The sequence below is a fragment of the Neodiprion virginianus genome, chromosome 7 (assembly GCF_021901495.1).
Source record: "Neodiprion virginianus isolate iyNeoVirg1 chromosome 7, iyNeoVirg1.1, whole genome shotgun sequence".
Lineage (NCBI taxonomy): Eukaryota > Metazoa > Arthropoda > Insecta > Hymenoptera > Diprionidae > Neodiprion > Neodiprion virginianus.
In genome coordinates, this window is record NC_060883.1 from 1,611,301 (window position 1) to 1,630,426 (window position 19,126).

General features: G+C 42.7%; 2 protein-coding genes across 5 annotated transcripts in view; both read right to left on the reverse strand.

The window, feature by feature from the left end:
- Positions 1–14,061, reverse strand: part of LOC124309287 (sodium/potassium-transporting ATPase subunit alpha) — a 51,177-nt gene extending 37,116 nt beyond the window's left edge. Inside the window, exon 1 of one of the 4 annotated variants that reach the window (XM_046772781.1) lies at positions 13,608–14,061. In XM_046772781.1, coding sequence (XP_046628737.1) covers positions 13,608–13,640 — 33 coding nt within the window. In that variant the 5' untranslated portion in view covers positions 13,641–14,061. The remainder of the gene's footprint in view (positions 1–13,607) is intronic. The other 3 variants (XM_046772780.1, XM_046772779.1, XM_046772783.1) reach the window with 3 other exon arrangements.
- Positions 14,062–16,922: 2,861 nt separating this feature from the next.
- LOC124308509 (NPC intracellular cholesterol transporter 2 homolog a-like) lies at positions 16,923–18,298 on the reverse strand. The gene is made up of 3 exons (XM_046771281.1): positions 18,244–18,298; positions 17,602–17,775; positions 16,923–17,268 (listed from the first exon to the last, which is right to left on the reverse strand). The coding sequence occupies exons 1-3, from the start codon at positions 18,260–18,262 to the stop codon at positions 16,997–16,999; spliced, it is 465 nt and encodes a 154-aa protein (XP_046627237.1). The 5' UTR covers positions 18,263–18,298; the 3' UTR covers positions 16,923–16,996.
- Positions 18,299–19,126: the final 828 nt, after the last annotated feature.

Below are 19,126 nucleotides of genomic sequence, written 5' to 3' on the forward strand. Positions count from 1 at the left end.
TACCCTTCGAATGACGTGAACATTTTGCCAAATCGGCCGAATTCTCGTCTGCTCAATCATTTTGGACGGCATTGGCATGACTGGCCTTGACCCTTTGAATATCAATTTTTATATTTTTAGTCAGCCATATTTGATCCAGCATCTTCAATTTTGAAATCCTGACGTCGAATTCGTTTTCAGCAACGCCGAAAACTCCTGAGTATAAATTTTGAATAACCGATGCTAAAGAGGTGTCTCATATACGAGACACTGTGCCATAAAGGGTTTTATACAGTCCATCGATGCAGCGATCTTGTAAACTTTGGTAGGCATCGCTTATCCTCGTCCAACGGACAATTATTACACCTAGATGCAGTCCGAATACGCAGACAGAGATCGTGGCGATAGGTACCTATAGTCAAGAAAGGCGGGTTCATCGGACGAAATTGCAGACAGCGAGTCGCCCGGATTCTCCGGTTCTATCCGGACAAGGAACACTAGTCTGAGCCTCACCTCCGCGAAATCCACGATGACTAATCAGCGAATGAACGCACTGTGCGGTATGAATGAGCGGGTGGAGCGCGATCACCGAACGAATGAATGGTCAGACCGGAAGGAACCTGAACGTGCCCACGGCAGGTAACTTCGTCGAGTTTTACCCGGCACCCAATACTCGACAGGATTCGAGCTTGCCGCTGACGACGCCCCGCAACTGCAGTTGTGGTTTAATTTCTGGAAGTAGGGAAGTGAAGGGGATCCCTTAAATCCGGGAACTGATGGAATAAGGATGAATTACAGGCTTTGAACCGGGTGGAGTTTGATCTTTTTGACGAATTTTCAATTTTAATGCAAAACCAGTCGGGCCCTGATCGGGAAGCTAGAATAAATCCCGATAATTTTCTTTGCCGAACAAAACTAAGGCTGTGGTACATAATTTTTTGAACTTCAATTTATCGTTATCGCCAGGGGTCAAAGTTGAAAGTTTTGAACGTGAGACTAAGAATTATGGCTGTAAATATTGTACGCGATGTACGACGTAGCAGGTTTCAGTAATTGTGAGCTCGACACGCACGCGATTTCGTTTAATAACGTAGATCTCAATGTCAATCTCGCTCAAGTGTCGACTAATAGATTGCTGTTATAATACAGCTTTGTAGGTCGGTGAGAAACGCTTATATTTCATCGTGATCGTGATTTCCAGGCGATAGCGCATTCTTCGGGGAAACCCGGTTTAAGCCCGATCGGGGCCTGATCGGGACTCCCTAATAGGAGAATTCCTATCGAATCCCCAGCCGCTGCCAACCTTTTACCGAAGAAACGCATTCTTCGGGGAAACCCGGTTTAAACCCGATCGGGGCCTGATCGGGACTTCTTAACACGGGAAGCCCTGGCTAATTCCAATCAAATCCTTTACTGCTTCCGACCTTCTGCCGGCTGCTCGGTACCAACTCTAAGGCGGATTTCGGCTGGGGCGCGTGTCGCTGCGACTGACCGTGACTACCATGATACTCGTGAATAGTTCCCATACCAAGTCCGTATACGTATGCAATATATAATATTATAACGCATGTATACACACACACAGTGAGCGGAGGAAGAGCCATATTACGTTCAATCTACCCTGCACCGGCAGGCTCTCTTCTTCCTTCTATCTCTGTCTCTTCGTCACTCTGTATACCTACGCTGACGACGCTGCTGCTCAGCTTGCAGCTCTATTGCTCTGAGCTTGTATCAAGCTTTGAGTTGGCAAAAAGGACGGAGAGAGAGAGAGAATGAGAGAGAGACTGACTGGAGCAGTGAGTCACGTAACAATAGGCACGGCTCTCTGCACGCGGAATCTTTTAACCACTACGGCGTGGCAGAGACCGTCTATTCCCGACCGACTGGACCAACAACGCGATCTCCGATTCTGCGGATGTTACTTAACTTGTACGCGCAGTGATAAAAAGAGTCTGTCAATTTCAGTCATTTTCACAGTTTTGGAGCTGTTCGTTTGTATCTTCATTTTTGTTGTGAATTTGGGGAGAAATAATTGATCGAACAATGAAAATACCGAAAAATATTTCGCAGTCAGAGAGCGAAAGATAGGAATTAACATGCATCAACTTTATCGCAATCAGGTGTTGTACGTGAAACACAACGAATAACGAGACGTAATAAAAATCACGAATGGATCACGCGGTCAGAGGCACGAACCAGAAGATATAAAACGTTCGTACAAATATCATACATATACGCAGAAGCACACGGAGAACGAGATAAGTGCTGGTTTCGACAGTGGAAAATTACACAACCGGTATACCGGATGATCGGCATGTATTTCGAAAATTTTTGCACGCAAGTCACGATTGCACTTATCGGCAAAACTTCAGCGTCTGTTAAATTGATGGTTTGGTAAAAATGTTCGCATAATTGCCCGTGCGTAAAAAAAAGCCTACTGTGAAACTTTTCAACACTTGGTTCAAGTAGGTGCCATTTGACAAAAGTTTCACCAGCAAAGGATGAACTCGGGAAAATTATTGAGGAAAATTCTCAGCCTCATTGTCCAACCTCTCTGGCTTTGGTAGTGGCTGCACATCGAGCTTTTGCCTGGTAAGCTCGCGCTGCTGCAAAAGTCAGACCAACGTACGCCACCAATGTACCTGAACACAGAGTTGCACCTCGCCTCGTGCCTCGAGAGTTGCGAAGACAAAGTGGAATTTAATCTTTGGTTGGGTAACGGCGACGGTTACAACGCTGTGTAAGGAACGCGTCGGTATCTCTGCATTTCTATTATTAGAATAGACAACGTTGTAGACGCGTAATTCGCGTCGTCGTCACCTTTCTGCACACGTCGATTGTACGGCACGTCACGAAGAGGAGCCTTCAATAATACTTCCATGGAGGTACCGCGGCACTTTACAAAACCCGGGACGAAATTCCGGCGTATCCTTCGCCAAAGTCGACCGTCAGGTCTATTGATTTCTGCACAGGTATGTACGTGGTACACTCTCTCGTGGAAACTGGCGGTAAACGACACCGACGAAAATAAGAGGGTCGATCTTCGCCTCTGCCTTTCGTTTTGCAGACGATCGAATCCTGCGGTGGTGAAATTGCTTGGTATTCCCTCGATCCATAAGCAACGTAAAAATTACGAGCTCCTGACACGCGTGATCAATGATCTGGTTCCAACCGCTTGGTATCTTCAAACGCGTACTTCCTGGAGTGAGGATGGACAACTTTAACAATCAACGACTGGTGTTGGCTATGGTACGAAACGGTGAAGTCCTGTCGCAGGAGGAAACCAACGGAATAGCGAATACTGAGAATATAAGATAGAAAATGACCCTTTCCGATATTTCTTATCATCGATACATGATCAATGAGAAAGGATCCCGGAAAATCCTGATGGAATTCGGCTCCCGGTTGAATTGGATGGATTTTCAGTATGTGGTACAGCACATGTCCTCCCGATCGAAAGTTCTCATCGGCACAAGTCCCAAAAATCGCGTAATCCATAGATGTCAAAAAATCCATCCGCCCGCCTTCCGAAGTCTGGATCTCGGAAACTATGGATTTTTCGGACTTGTTTCCATGAGAACTTTTCTTCGGGAGTATATGTACTATAACATACTGAGAACCCAGCCAATTTCCATAAGGATTCCACGGAATCCTTCGTACGGGAAATCCTCTGGAATTCCTCTTAACCCGTAGAAAAATTACAAATAGATGCAGCCAGCACCCGCAGAGAAAACAATAATCGTCCAGAAGTAGAACCTGAATTGATGGCTCCCATGCAGCAGGGGGTGATAAAAGCGGCGCCCCTTCATCTCGCTTGTTCAGCACTACTTCGGCACTGCTTCACTGGGATTGATGACGATTTATCGTTTGATTGGGAGTCAATTCCGTGCCACGGTGGCAGTTTGCTCCGTTCGAGGGAACGGTTTGTTTTTTGTCTGGTCACTGATTGACGAACAATCGATCGGTAGGGATTTGGTAAATTTTTTTTTCCGCCTCCGCCTCCTTGCAGAGTTGTTTTTATCACTCTCCATTACCGCAAAACACGAGGAATCCGTAAAAGGATTCGAACGATTGTTTCAGCTTGCAGCCGGAAAAAGTTCCGAGTCAAGGGTGGAATTTGAAAATATCAGTTTTATTCCCTTGTTGACTTCGTAACTTTTGTTGCTTACGAGTTCCAATTTTTCGACAAGTTTACACTGTTTTGCGCCAATTTTCTTCCGGGAATAAATTCGGCCTGGGTGTAACTTGTTTTTTTTTTGTTTTTCACCAAACCCTCTGAAGGGAGGGAAAATTCGACGGTTCTCTACCGCGCGTTTGCCATTTTATCGATCTTCCTCTCTCTATCTCTCTCTCTCTCTCCCTCTATCTATCTCTATCTTTCTCTCTGTGCGGATGCCATTACGTTGGGTTACAGTGCTTATATGCTACATTCGGGGAGAATTACCGGAAATACTGATGCTACATTAATGTGTAATTATATGTCTCAATGTGATTAATTAACCATTGCCGAATGTTGACAGCGTGAGAAATAAGAAAATAAGTTAACGCTGTAAATGAATCTTCGGCGACTCCCTTTAACAGAATTTAATTCTTGTTCCATTCAGACCACAACCTAGGACAACATGGAATTGAAAAATTGTTTGAAATTGGATTTGGACAATGGTGAATTGCATATTTCTGTGCAACAAATTGATGATTGAAAGGGTGGAAAAACTCCGCCAAAATGATCCCCAGACCCATGAAATGGCTTGAACAATTTGACACTGGGTGTGGACCCTGTTCCCATTCATATCTCTCAAAGTTAACAAGTCCCCTCGAGATGCAATAACCGAAGTGTACAACTATCTGCCGGGGCATTAGAAGAGAGAATTCCCTGACGAGAGGGGGAAGAAGGCTCGAAGGTCGTCCTACGAATTGGTGGCGAAGAGGTTTAAGGGGGCGTTTCAGTCATATTATTTTTAGGAGTTTTTCTTTTTTTAAAGAAAATGAAAATTACTCCGAGTGTTTTCATTTCCTTCCAAAAAAAAAAAAAAAAAGATAGAAACTCTTAAAATTATGTACGAATTTAAGACCGTCCAAGCTGTGCACCCCCTCTTAAATGACTGCCGCGTCTTATTCTGGCGAACGCAGCTCGAGGCGCGTGCAGATTCATCCAAGTTTCACACAGCGCCCGATTATTCGCCGCGAGTTTATGCCCGCAGACCGGGGTACCAGGACTCGAGGTGCAGATCAGTGAGGCGCCGAGGGTGTCGAGAGGCGCGGGGATCCACGGGGTGCGTATCGACCGCGCCGCACTGCGGGGCTTCATCCCCTCTTCTCGGTCAGCAGCCAGACCTCCTCCTCTCCACCCGCCGCATCGCCGGGACACCGGAGCCTATCACTGCTCCATAGCCCCGCATCTGAAGGATTTTCGAACAATCTCTTGGGGTTGGTTTCTTTATTTGTTTCTCCGATTTTCATCCCCCGTTCCACCCCCGTTAAAGCAAACGAGCCGTTTTTGATTCGACAACGCGAGACGAGCGCGAAAGGTGTTTTCTGGACATTCCGACCACCCTTAGACCATTTTCTGATTACACCACTGCTCGAGTTCCTTCATGCATCGTACACCTCTTGGTTACTAACCTCGTTGTCTCATTGTTGTCACCTGACTTTGATGGACAAAGAATACCTCGCGCTTTTAGAGGTATACGAAGGGGCACAAAAGCACCGGTAAACAGACTCTCGACAAAGTATTGCATTAAAACCCTGAGAAGACTTTGTACTTTGCGGGTAGAGCAGTGTTGACAGTTGACTGGTTAGTGTTCCTTTTCATGGTGTCGTGTCTCGGTCAATCAGTTACTGCAGTCAACGGTAACAATCCTATCCAGTGGATGTCAGGACTACGTTCCACGGAATAATTAGAGACGGTTTTCACGGTGGGATGTTCGTCGAGTTCGGTTCGTAAATCAGGGTGATCGGTGTTTCAATAAACTAGTTAAGACACCATCCCTTAACCCCAGTGAGACACACCTTAGTAGAATCGCATAACTGTCACACTGGGTGAAATTGACCCCAAACGTGACATTTTGCTTGTTACAAAAAATGTCTAGGTGTTGTTTAAGCATCGCAGAAAAAGCTCGCTCAGTTTTCTCATTCAAAATTGACTGTTTGAATATTGTAAAACATCGGTAGAGTTGAAGATAGTGCGAAATGGGTCGAACATAAAAGGTCTTCATTTCGCACGAAGTATGGCGCCAAGAGGCCCATTTACACGACTCAGGGACTCTCGGAGGAGTGCGTTTGAAAAATGTTTGGGGTGATATCCACCCCGGGTGACCTATTAGGGTTGAGGCTTTCGTCCGCTTCACAATCTATCCTTTCATAACCCTGTACGCGGAGGTTTTCACCATATCTATGTGGGTACCGAGTTGTACCGTCGGAGTATACGAGGAGATGGTATATTGTGTACAATCAATAACACACGATACGCGCAGCTTCGTACCTCTCAATCATCGTCATCGTCGTGATTATCCTCACGGTTGTAATAATGCGGCACGTAACACTGGTCTGATGCCAAAAAACTGCACAGGTTGTTTTTTGATATTGTTTTTCTTATAGATTTTCACTCACTGAAACCGGAAAAAATGTACACATACTAAAAAAATTCCATTACTTCAGGTTTTTTCTTGAACTCGTATTTTGAGTTTTATATAGAATGCATATCACGTTTAATTCCAAATCTCGTATCGTATTCTCGATTCAGCAAACTCGAAAACATAATATTCACCAAACACGTTCCATGTAGTTGAAGTGTAATATTTTTTTGCCAGATTTGTGTAATCGATGACTGAATACGTTTGTTCAAGCAGGTGTGCAGTATCTTCACCACGAGCTCGAAGAGTAGCCTTGACGGTGTTAAAAGGTTCATTTTTAAAGAGGTGCTATCATTACAGGTATGGAAAAACGTTGAGAGAAGGGAAGTTTGACCTCTTGAACGTGGCTTGTAAAAAGCCGCGACCCTCCCTCAATTTTTTTTCCTCCTTTGAAATCCATCGCGCTATGTATCCATGCTTATCTATAATCCATCGGCAAGGTTGCTCCCCCATTTTTTATCTTCCCCTATACACACACACTCGTCCAAAAAATTGCACGCAGTTCAACGTGAAGTTGGTACGATGTATTTCATACAATGCTTTGAGAGAATAAGCAGAAGCGGAAGATGAGAGAGAAAAAAAATTAATAACCAACAAGTGCTTCCCAGTCATTTTCTCCAAAGAGGGGTTGAAATATATTTTAAGGAAGGGAGGGAGGGAGAACAACCCTTCGAGAGGCAAGACCGCGTCTCCTCCTTCCCTCCTTTTGCATCCTTCTTCCCCTCCTTAAATTTTTCTCTCTTTCTCTATTTTATTCTCCCCAGCCTCCCCAACCCCCGCCTCCGTCTCTCGCCCCGTTCGCCCTTCTATTCGACCCAGACTCTCGGTCCGACTATCGACGTAATGCTCGAGTGAAACGGTGGTACTCCTGACGTCATTACTGACGCTCTTCTTCTCCTCCGCATGTGTGAGCGCATATATTCATTCCTCTCGCTCTCTCTCTCCCTCGCTCTCTTTTTATCTCTATCTCTTAATCCACGTGCATCACACTGGGTCACGGATATCGGAAAGCAATCAAGCCGTCTCTTTATCTTCGACAAGAATCTCGACGTTAAACAAACGGGAGAAAAACTAAAACCAAACAGGTTTTGACAAAAAAATGATTATCTTACGCGAAATGATTGCGAGTGTATTCCAAGATGCGTTCCAAAGATGCGTCGTGGTATTACCGACGACATCGCATTGGTCCAAAAACGCGTTGAGTTGTTTTAAAGATGGTTAGAGGATAGCTATCTGCATCAATTTTATTTCAGGGTTAATTTAAATTGCCATTGTGTTTGTTTTTTTCGAAAACTGGGTCGAGGTTAAGAAAAATAAAATCTTTCTTCTTAAGAAACGGCCTCCGACAATCTGTTGCAAATTTTCCAACCATTCTGTGGGAGGGAAAAAAAAATCTTCAAATTCGGTGCAGATGGCTGTCCTCTGGCAACCTTTTCGAAACAACTCACCCCTTCGTTTCCAACCACACCGCGGCGGCAGCGGTAAAGCGGTATGGAAAACAAGTGATTGCAGAGAGATCGAAAGATAGATGGATAAAGATGGAGAGAAAGACGGCGGGGGTCTTGGATTCGGTCAGTTTAGTCCGGCGTTAGTTGGTTTCGTTGCTCGTTGCTGATAACCGAGCGAGAGCGACTAGTTGTGACGGACGACGGACGAGTCGAGGATGCGGTGGGTGTGGGACGCGAAGACGACAACGATCGGGCTCTTGTCTTCTACCCCGGAGGCAGAGATGCGTCGACGTATCCCCTCCCCCCCCCCCCTCCGCCGTGTCGAGGTCGCGCGGAAGTCCGCGATTAGATAAACGCGAGCAAAGGCCAAGACAATTTGCTTTGAGATAGACGCGGAGATGAGGAGAGTTCATGCTGTGCGAACAGGGAGGATGTCAACGAAAGACCGACGGGGGAGAGCAAAAAGTTTACCAAATTATGCTGACATTTATACCATGCATTCTTCTTTTTTCTTCGTCTGCGTCAACTGCGCGCGTGATTCATAAACGTGTTTAATTATCACCGGTTAACACGAATTTTTAGTCTGGATTCTGGATGTCAAGTTTTGATTTGTTCTGGGTTAATAATAAATTAAAGAATAGTTTTTTGTTTTTGTTCAAGCCAAGAACGATGTTTCGGATTTTAAGAGAAAAGTGACACGTTTTTTTCAAACACTTTCTTGCGAATAAGAATAGAAACAAACTTCGTTTTCGCATTTGAATCACTTTTGTTCGAAAATAGTAATCAATAATAGCCTAGAAATGTAAAATAATTGATAAACGGTACAATGTTTGAAAATGAATATTTTTGATAATTCTTCTATTTTCGTACGGGCTTTCTCGCATCAAGCCCCAAACGTAATTTTCCATCGTGCTATTATACTGACCCTGATAAGGAATAAATATTTTTTTCTTGGATATGAAAGTCAATGAAACAGACGTCAATTTGTTAACGTTGACCCTGATAACGTTAATAACGATAAAGTCCATCACATATTGGTGAAAACGTTCTCTTTTTTATTCTGAATATAAGAACCCGTATTAGCTAGCAATCAAAAATTTCACGACTTATATGTCAACGTAAAAAAGACAAAGGCAAACTTTATAAGTAACAAATAAAGCTTTTGGTTATTACTCGATGCATAGAATCGAAATTTATTTATCTCGATAGAAACTTAGAAAAAAAAGATGGATATCCATTATTTTGCAGCTTTAGTGTTACTCAAAATTTAATAAATTGTTAACACAGCGTGTCAACAAATTCAGATTTTCTAAATTCAATTTCTTCAGGTATTCTAACGGTGTAAAAAATAGTAATTTTCATACAAGATTTCGATAAATTAACTTCGATCTCGTAATTTTGTGGAATACTTTAACGTTTCATCGTCGTGTTTACCGCCAAGATTTTTTCCTCGCGTTTCTTGCGGAAGGTTTTTTCTCCGCTCCATCTCTCGGCACGCTAAGATCGCATATAAATTGGACGAATATCAAAATTGCGGAACTTCCTTGCATATTATAATACGTGTCACACTATATGCCTAATAAACCGACAGTGTAAGTAAGACGGTGAGAGGAATTATGTCATCGTCCACCTCCGGTGTATTAATGACGGTATCATTTTTACGTATCCCATACACTGAACGCGATACTTGAACACGGATTATACGTAAAGAATTTTCATCGTTGCGTTACGCATCGATTTTACAAAGCTCGAGTAGGTACGATTTACGACGATACGAATTAGAATATTGTCATTTTATAATATATCATAAAAAATTTGTATCGTGAGAATATTTTTTCAACGTGGCTGTCGTTAATAATTCCCATTTTGCTGGTAAAAATTGTGAAAATAATATTAAATAAGACGAAAAAAAACCGTAAGTTTGATAATGCAATTTTATTACAAAAAGTTTATCTTCACGTTGGAATGACACTCTAATCTAAAAATTAATTTGTTTCCGTTATCAATTTGTCGTTAAATAATGAAACAGACAATCGGCTGGGTTCGGATCAGTTCGACAATTTTCGGAATAAAATGCAAAAGGGCGCTTATGTATCCGTGCGACTTGCATAGTCTACCATTCATCGGTCAATCAATCGTCAACTTTTAGCCAAAGAGAAATGGCGCCAGATTCAAAAATGTGTATATTTGAATTTTACAATATCGATTACAATTACTTAATTATTCGTAACATCGCTATATTGTCATACCCAGTATCTAGGTAGAATAACAGCATGGCCAATTCTTGACCCACTTTCATTCGCGACCCCTGGCTGCATGGTACATACATAAGGGTACATATAGTGTACCCACTCGGAAGATTGTACCAATACATCAATTATTGACATGTTTGTTACACGGGCGCCCCCGTCTTCGAACAAGGTTCCAATACTATTAGTCGGTATTGATCAGTGCCTGTTCAGTTCTAATCGATTGGAAGAAGAAGAATAAGAAGAAGAATTTATCCACCGTACGAAATGAACTTTTGAATTATATAGACGGAGAATTCGTTCGAGAGAATTCTCTGGGGACGAGAACGGGCGAAGAAAATAATTCCCAAGTGCGAATTCCTGCATGAAGAATAATAACCGCAAATTAGAATACGCATGTAATAATCGGAACGTTTTGTAATCATCGAATTTTAATTTCAAATGAACTGTGAAAACGCAGCAAAAATTCGGGGAAAGAGACCGGACAAGTTGTGATAATTTTTTTTTTTTTTGTGATATAACTACAAATTAACTATTTTCGAATTGTTTTCTTTACTTGTGCTGTGAGATCTTGCTTATCTCAAAATTTCACGATTCCAGGTCAACGGGAAGTATCCTATAGATTTTGCTTTGTGAGTTTGCGAGTATAAAAATATGTGATGTAGACGATCGTATCTTTTGATCGCGCTTACTTAGAAGCTTGAATTTTTTCCACCTTCAAGGTATCGTAGACCTTGGTATTTGATATCAATTTCAACTCGCTACCTCTACCCGTTTCCGAGAAAAAGGGTCTCGACAGACGGACGAACGGACAACAAAGTGCGATTCTATCAGGGTTCCGTTATACTTTTTGAGGTACGGAAGCCTAAAAACCAGAAACTGATCGATGATATCGGGTGCATGGAAGGGATTTCAGAGCTTCGGAAGCGAAGGGACACGCGGCTTTTGACTATTTGGAGGCGATGGCTCAGAGCCAGGCTTGGGCATAGAGCTAGACGACGACCACTCGGCCCCCTGACACACATTGACTCGTTAAAATAACGACATAATAGCTAATTTAGCGATAATAAGCGCGAACGGTATCGTTCAAATTAGCATCGAAGGTGAGGTGAGTAACTGGCGATCGCAGCGCCACGCCGCGTCGGGTACCGTAATCCTCGCTGATTCTCCCATCTACGAGAGCTACGCACTCTACGGTTTTCGCCACGCGGCACGGATTCCGACGCGAACCGCGGGCTCCTAATGAGCTACGATGAAACCGGCGTCGAAGCGGCCGGAAGATCAAAGCCAGCAACGAGAGAAATGGTGGGGGAGGAGCGAAGAGCGTGGAGGAAGGAGTTGGGCAAGGCTCGAGGCTCGCATGCGACGGCATCTGGCGGAAAACGCGTGAACCGCCATCGCGAATCAGGCTCGTATCGCGGGGCGAGGGAACCTCGTGTAATAACGCGTCTAACTTTTTTTTAAGAATAACAGTAGGATTTGTTCATTCGGTGGGAGGTGAGATTTTTTTTTAAACATTCTCTCAGGAATAAGCATCAAGGTGTTTGGAAGAAGTTTTTTCGTAGAACACACTTTATTTTGACATAATTTATGGAGTAAAAAATAACGACTGTTGTCAGTATCATTTATGCCAAAGTAAAACGAGTTCTACTCGACGATAGTTTTCATTTTTACTAGATATCGTAGTTTTTTAAGTCTATATTTTATGTACATGTTCGTCCGGGCTCCAGTGATAAGGATCTCCAAAAATTACTGCCTTCAGTTTGCTGTGACAAATCGAGTCGTTATTAGTCAATTTTCACAGCAAAAAAAACCAATTGACGTAAGTTTTGCCAGGAGAATAAATTACTTCCAATAAAATTTGCATACTCGTTAAAATTAAACACATGTCGTGGAATTTGGCTTATTCCAGGATCAGCATAATACAAATTCATTCATGTTCATCGAAATGACAATGTTTTGTTAATTTCTTTACAAGTTTCCCATTTGAATTTTCGTTTCTTCTTCAACTTCTACTCTCACCCCGGGGCTGCATTCAACCAATGAAATTCTACCCAATCAATCTCAATTCCCCAATGTATCTTGTTCTATCAATTCATCCATCGAACCGTGTGTCCTCAACAATCAAAACTCCAGGGTCGAGGCGAATCTCGCATGAGGCTGAAGTCAGTAACGTTGACGTAACGAAACGTTGGCTGTATGTACCAAAACTTGCTATTCAACACACGAAGAACAAACGAAGAAGTTGAATTTACAAAATGTTACTATGTTAATGCTGTACAACGTTTTACTGAATTTCAGGTACCCTCAAAGTAGCAAAACAGCCGTTTGTTTTTTCTGTACAAAGAAAAACCGGTATACAATTTTTCACGTACTTTATCCAATAATTTATGCTTCGTGATTTATTAAGTCGTTTGTTACGCATCGGGTCGTATTCACATGTTATATTGCACGATGATCGTAGCGCTATAGGATCTATGACAAAAGAATTTTCACACACGTGTGGCACAATGGCAAGCTACTCGTTTACATCACAGCAATAACCCCCGCTGCACCCAGCGTTCTTAAATACGAAGTGCAAACATCGGTCGATTAGTGTAGGTGCAATCGTTACCCTACGTCACGCACACTTGGACGGCGCGTAATTGACAGTTACACGTTACACGCTGCGTGAATTTCACCCACTGACAATGAAATTGGGCCTGACGGTAGTGGTAGTAGCAGTAGTGGCGTAAGTGTGCGCTTCGGTGCATTGAATTTCAACACTCCTCAGCTCTCATATATCATGAGCCGTTAACCGAAACACCAGCGATAACTGGCAACTTCATACCGCTCGGTGATTCAAACCCGCTCGTCGTACGTCAGCGACCGTTGAGCGTTCGATTCGAGTCGATCCTATTTAGGCTTCTCGGTGACGTTAGGCGCGCCTCTGAACATTCCCGCTGTTCGCCGATCGAACATCGATTGGTCATTCGTTTGATGCAGCAATTGAGCAGGTCGAGTAGATGGGTTCAAATCTGCGCTCACGGTCTTTTAATCGAAAGAATGCGAAAGCACCACCACCCTGACGCGCAGTTCCAAGGGCGTGGTTGCCTCCGAAGGGCCCGACGCTGTCCCGATTCTACGAGGTTAAGAAGTTGTTGACCCCTTTCTAGCCGTCAACGACGACTCTTGTCCTCCGCCTAATCGGGGGTCATGCAACGAGGTCTGAAAAGGGGAGCGTCCCGATTTCCCTGAACCTGCCGACGCAACATTTCGGAACTCGCGCTGCGTTGCTGTTGTGTTTTTTCGTCACTCACCTCCTCGACCGCCAATCGCCCCTTGGACGCCATCTTGTCAACAGTTGGAAGCGTGTGTTGTCGGTCCGGTATTCAGATGAACTAACACGCGCTCGGCACGCTTATTGTGCCAAATGCGTATAAATCTTTCTGCTCCTCGGTACAATCGAGTCGCGTCTTTTCCTTTTCAACGGCCACGGAGAGTCGAAATATTCATTCACTGATCACAAATTTCACTCGCGCGAACAACAACAACTGCCGGCCGAAATGACGGCCTCGCCTAACACCCAACGACAAGTCATAGACCCGAAGTCAGAGTCTATGCTGCCGCTTCTCCCTGACCACTTTTCTTTCTACCTACGTTAATTCGATCCGCTCTACGCGACGCTTCGCTTCGCTTTGCTGTGCTTTCGACCGGGCTTTGGCTCGATGAGCAATACGCCGCGTCACCTGCGATGCCTTCTTCCACTCTCTCACTCGCTACTCGCTCGCTACTCGCCCGGCTGCTACTACCAACCGCTGTAAACATTACCGTTTATTCTTCCTCGTCACCTTGCCTCGCCGGATCGATCGGCGGTCCCCACCGCTCGACGAGGCCCTGGTTTTCCTTAATACTACTGCTACTCCTACTCCCACTGCGACCGAATGGGCCCTATGCCCCAAGGGCCATTATCCCCGCGGACAGGTAGTACGATCCGGCCGATGCGGAAGGCCGCGCCCTTCGAGTGCAAAATTGATACTTCCAGGGTGCAAAAAGTATTGGGCCTGATTTGGGCATCGAGGTGCCTCCCTTCTTTTATTTTTACGAAAATCAGTACGATTCGGTAACGCTTCAAAGGGTAATTAATCACTTTTTATTTGTCACGAGAATCAATCGTGAGGATTTCATTTGCACGGAATGACATTTTTTTGCTCCGTGTTCTTTTAATATACGAAGTAATCACGGAGAGAATAAAAGACGAGATTTTACTCAAAACTGCAGGAAAAGAGGGAAATTTCAGGTTTATTTGGTAAAATATACGTCGTAAAATGTAGAATTTACTTTGGAATCGGTGAAAATCATGAATGTGTGCAGAGTTAAATCTGCTACATTTGTAGTAATAAATATAGTTGACATGGTCTTTTTTCCAGCAAAAACCCTTTTCCTGCAGTTTCGAGTAAAATCTCTTTGCTCTTTTTCTTCTCTCCGTGTACAATTTGTTAACAATTTTTATTGTGAAGACGCAATTTCAGGAACAACAGATACTTCGCAAGCCTACAATTGTGAACCATAATACGAAAGAGAACATGGTCATATATTTTCCACACACTCTACTCCTTCAAATTCATTCAAGAATTGCAAAACTGTGGATTATTTAATCGAAAATGGTTTGACTGCGTATTTCCCGACGTTTCCTCTATTCCGTCTCTTTTCTTCCGTTTCTCCGTCCTACGAATATAATTCGTTACACGTCAGACTTAGAAAAAAAGTGTCGAAGCAAAAAATGTAGGGAATTTAGTTTTCTTCAAATTTGTATTCGACATTTTTGTCGTAGGAACAATTATTTTAAAAAAACCATTACTTGTTTTGTACCTTTAATCCAAGATGGCGCACTTGACGTACCTCCTTGGATTTTTTATCGGGACCCCGAACTGAAAAACGTATATATCAAAATCCTTACCACACCACCTTTTGTAGGGTGAAGGACTTTTTTACTCGCTATCGACTGGACTGTCTTCACATAGGTATATATATATATATAAAACTGCAAATTTTCCGCCCAATTTGCACAAGATATTTATCTCGCTTTCCGAAATGTGTCGGAATAACTTTGCGCTTCTGCCTCTGTTATATCATCATATTCACTCAACGATATTCCCCCTTCCACCCGTTCACTGCCTTCACCAAGGGGCGAAAGAAGGGGAGGACGAGGCGAGAATTATACCCGCGAGACCATCGATCTCAGCACTACCGGGTTAAAGTACGTTGCGATGACCTTGCAACTCCCTCGGCGATGGTGTAACGTGCCTAATTTTATAAACCGGCTTCCGTCGCCCCGACGACCCCGTCCGATGCCTCTGACCGATTCATTTACTCGAGCTTACCGAGCTTCGGCCTGGTTATCGTCTTTCTCACCTCGCCTTACGGCGATAGCGGAACCTTCATGGTGTGATTTACAGTGGTCCTGGAAATATCCTTGAATTTGTGACGTATTTTTTTCTGAACACGATGTACCTTGAAAGTTAATTCAAAATTCTAACTAAAATATAAAAGTTGATCGATCATTGCGTCGAATTCATCGGTCAAAATGTTCAAGATTCGAATTGCGAATGGTCGAAACGACGAGCTTAATAGTAAAATATTTTAAAGCTCGCCTCAGTAGCTTCGGAGAATTGAAATTTCTTCAAATTTTCAACAACTGCAAGTTTCGATTGCTCGGGCACACGAACCTTTCGGAATTTCGAGTCTTAGAACTGAACAAATTCTCCATAAAAGTGAAAATCTACAAATTTTTATGAGAAACTATTCATACTCACAAATTTGTATGAAATGTCCTACTTTTCCTAAAAGTTTGTAGAAAATCGTCGATTTTGTCTCAGATCTTTTTTCTTCCGATTAAATTCCTCGCTCTTTTCCGAAAATATTGCTATTCTATTCTGACGTTGAGAAGTCTTCGTATGTATATCTTAGTATGTTTTGCCACTTTTCAAGGCCCGGTGGGATCAATTGTCTGCACAGTCGTTACCGTGGCTCGTTATGTCATACAGACTTGCTTCGTGCATGTCCATCTACTGCGGAACGAATTATCAATATACCGCAGTGTCTTGACTCGACGCTGTGATAAAATTATCTATTTTTCGATCTGACCTAAACCATTCCAAGTTCACGAATCGCGTCGATTAGCAACACTCTACGTCTTTTCTCAAACGCATGTTTTTTTTCTTATTCCTATTTGTGCGTTAATTCAAACCTTCACGACAGTTTTCGAGGTATTGAAATCCTCCGAAGCGTTCTTTGTTAATTGTATAAAGAGTCGTAGGTATTTCAAAGAATCTCTTTTATGTCAGCTCACAAACGTTTCAGGGATTAATTAGCGGTGGGTACTTAATTAGAGACTCGTTGTTGATATGCTTGCGGCAAATTGTTCGTTCGGTATAAAAAAAAAATAAAGTATCTTGATTTTCAAAACATACAAGTATACGGAAACGAACGATACTTATTGACAAGAAGTCAAGGATCGCGATGAAAATCTTGAAAAAGATGTCACTCGGGGAGCTTTTCATCCTTGTTTTAATATTTCCGTGCGAATGAAAATGTCTTTGGGAGAAATAGAATTAAAAGAAAACGTCCAGACATCCGAGACAAAAATTTGTACAACCTTATATATTCTTTCTTAAATTTATCGATTACAATCGCGGCTTTTACGTAACTAAGATCTGTCCTGGACCTTTACGGGTACCCTGAAGCAGACCTGGGCGTCGCCGTTGTCGTCCAAAAGTGCGAATTCGATGGTCAAACTGAGCTTCGGGTAGGACGCCAGGACCGGCATCGACAAGCCGTAAGTGACCTCTTCTCCGGCGTCCAACGGACATTCGGCGTTAGTCAGAGTTTCGCAGGCGTCTTCCTGACCGATGTCGTAGCTGATGCTCAGTCCGAGAACTATCGCCTTTACGCGGGGCGTAAGGGTCGTCGTGTCGGCGGCTGTGGGAGAACGAAATCAAATTAAATGTGATAAAAATGACGGATTTTCGCGACTTTTTATACACAATATATATAGTATTACATATATTCTTATACAATGTAATTTCAAGATAAGGAAGTAAGGTGCGAAGTAATGAGAAGGATAATATGAAGATACGACGAATGTTTGACGAATAAGTAAAAAATAAAGTTGAAGAAAATGTACGAAAACGATTCATTGTCTCGTATTTTATTCGAGCAATCTATGCAATTGTTTAGTGAAGAAGGGAAGAGCGACGGGTTTGATTTATCGTCCGTTATCGCGTTGCTTGTTGTTTTTTTTTTTGTACTCACTGACTTCCCAGTCCCATTCGGCGGATGCTGTTTCTCCTCGGTAAAGAGCGCAGGGGGTTTCGGTACATCCGTCCATGCGGAAGTCAATCGGGTCTGCGACCGTTGAGCAGGATGTGTAGGGGGTTGAGTCACCCTGAATGCCGGTGGCAAGGCAGAGGGTGAAGAGAACGAGAGCTGGAAAAAAAGGAAACAGAATAACGAAATCAGGGGAATCAGGTTCGTGCCGTTTTCGAAACGAGAAGGAAAGAGAAGATAGGGGGGGAAAAAAAAATGATCGAAAACGCGGAAAAATAAACGGATTAATAATTTTAAAAAAACTGCGAGAAGAGTAATTTCCAACTTTTCGTGCGAATGATTATTGATCGTTGACATAAAAATCTGTCGAATTAGCGAAAAAATTAATAGTAATAGAGTAAAATAAATAGAGATTTGTTAGTAAAAATTTTCAACTTTTAAATACAACTTTCTGTTCCGATGCGAACTGCGATTACTGATCATTGACTTGAATTCTGTCGAATTGGCGAAAGAATTTTCAATATTCATTCGCGTGAATTATTTTTCCTTTGACGTGAATTTATTTTTCCGGAACGAATTTTTTCCTTCTCCTTAAACGTTATACGATAATCGTGATAAACTAATTACCAAAAGTTGTCGATGCCATGGTCAGGTCTTGTTTCACGAAATCGTTAGACGATCGCTACAGATGCAGTGTGAATTTGAGTAGGCGGGAAGCCCGGTATTTATACCAAAGACGGGCAACTCGTATGCCGGCAATATCTAATCGTCGAACACCTGTTCAATGGATTTATTTATTAATTAGATAGAAAGGTAAGAGAGAGAGAGAGAGAGAGATAGAAAAAGGGAAACACCGATGGAGTAGAGAGGAGTAGTAGAGTGGCAAGATAAGAAATGTCAGACTGTCTCTTACGATGTGTTTGTATTTCTAATAAACGTTTACGAATCGACGTTTTTTCGTTGGTGTAGGTTTCTGGACACCTGCAAGTTGGAATGGTAGAAAAAACAAAAAAACGGCACATTTTTTTTTATCACACACCTTCGAATCGTTCGCGTACGATAAATCAGTCACATTGTATCGCTCGAGCGGTTATCGATCATCTTCACACTTCATCATCTTCAGAGGCTTACACAGGCTTGGAGTATTTTAAACGCGACGTGTCGTTGCTCTTCGATGGTTTATCATCGGTTCTTTCTATCTTTCGAAGATTTTAATTTTACCTATTTCCGTTTTTGCACATCCCGATCGTTTCATTGGCGAGATATAGGCGTATAGAGTTAACAAGGTTTTAGTAACTTATTGGAACTGGGGAAAATGTCAGGGAAAACTAGGTTCTAGATCCTTAAAAACCTGGAAAAGTTATGGAATATTTTTTTTTTTTTTCATAAAATTTGTGGCCACTCTGATTTGTGCAAGAAAAATCCAACATTGAACTAGAAAAATCTTCCGGTCATCGATATATCTTGTATTTCTTCTGTCATTTTCTTTTCTCGCTAAAACGTATTTGAC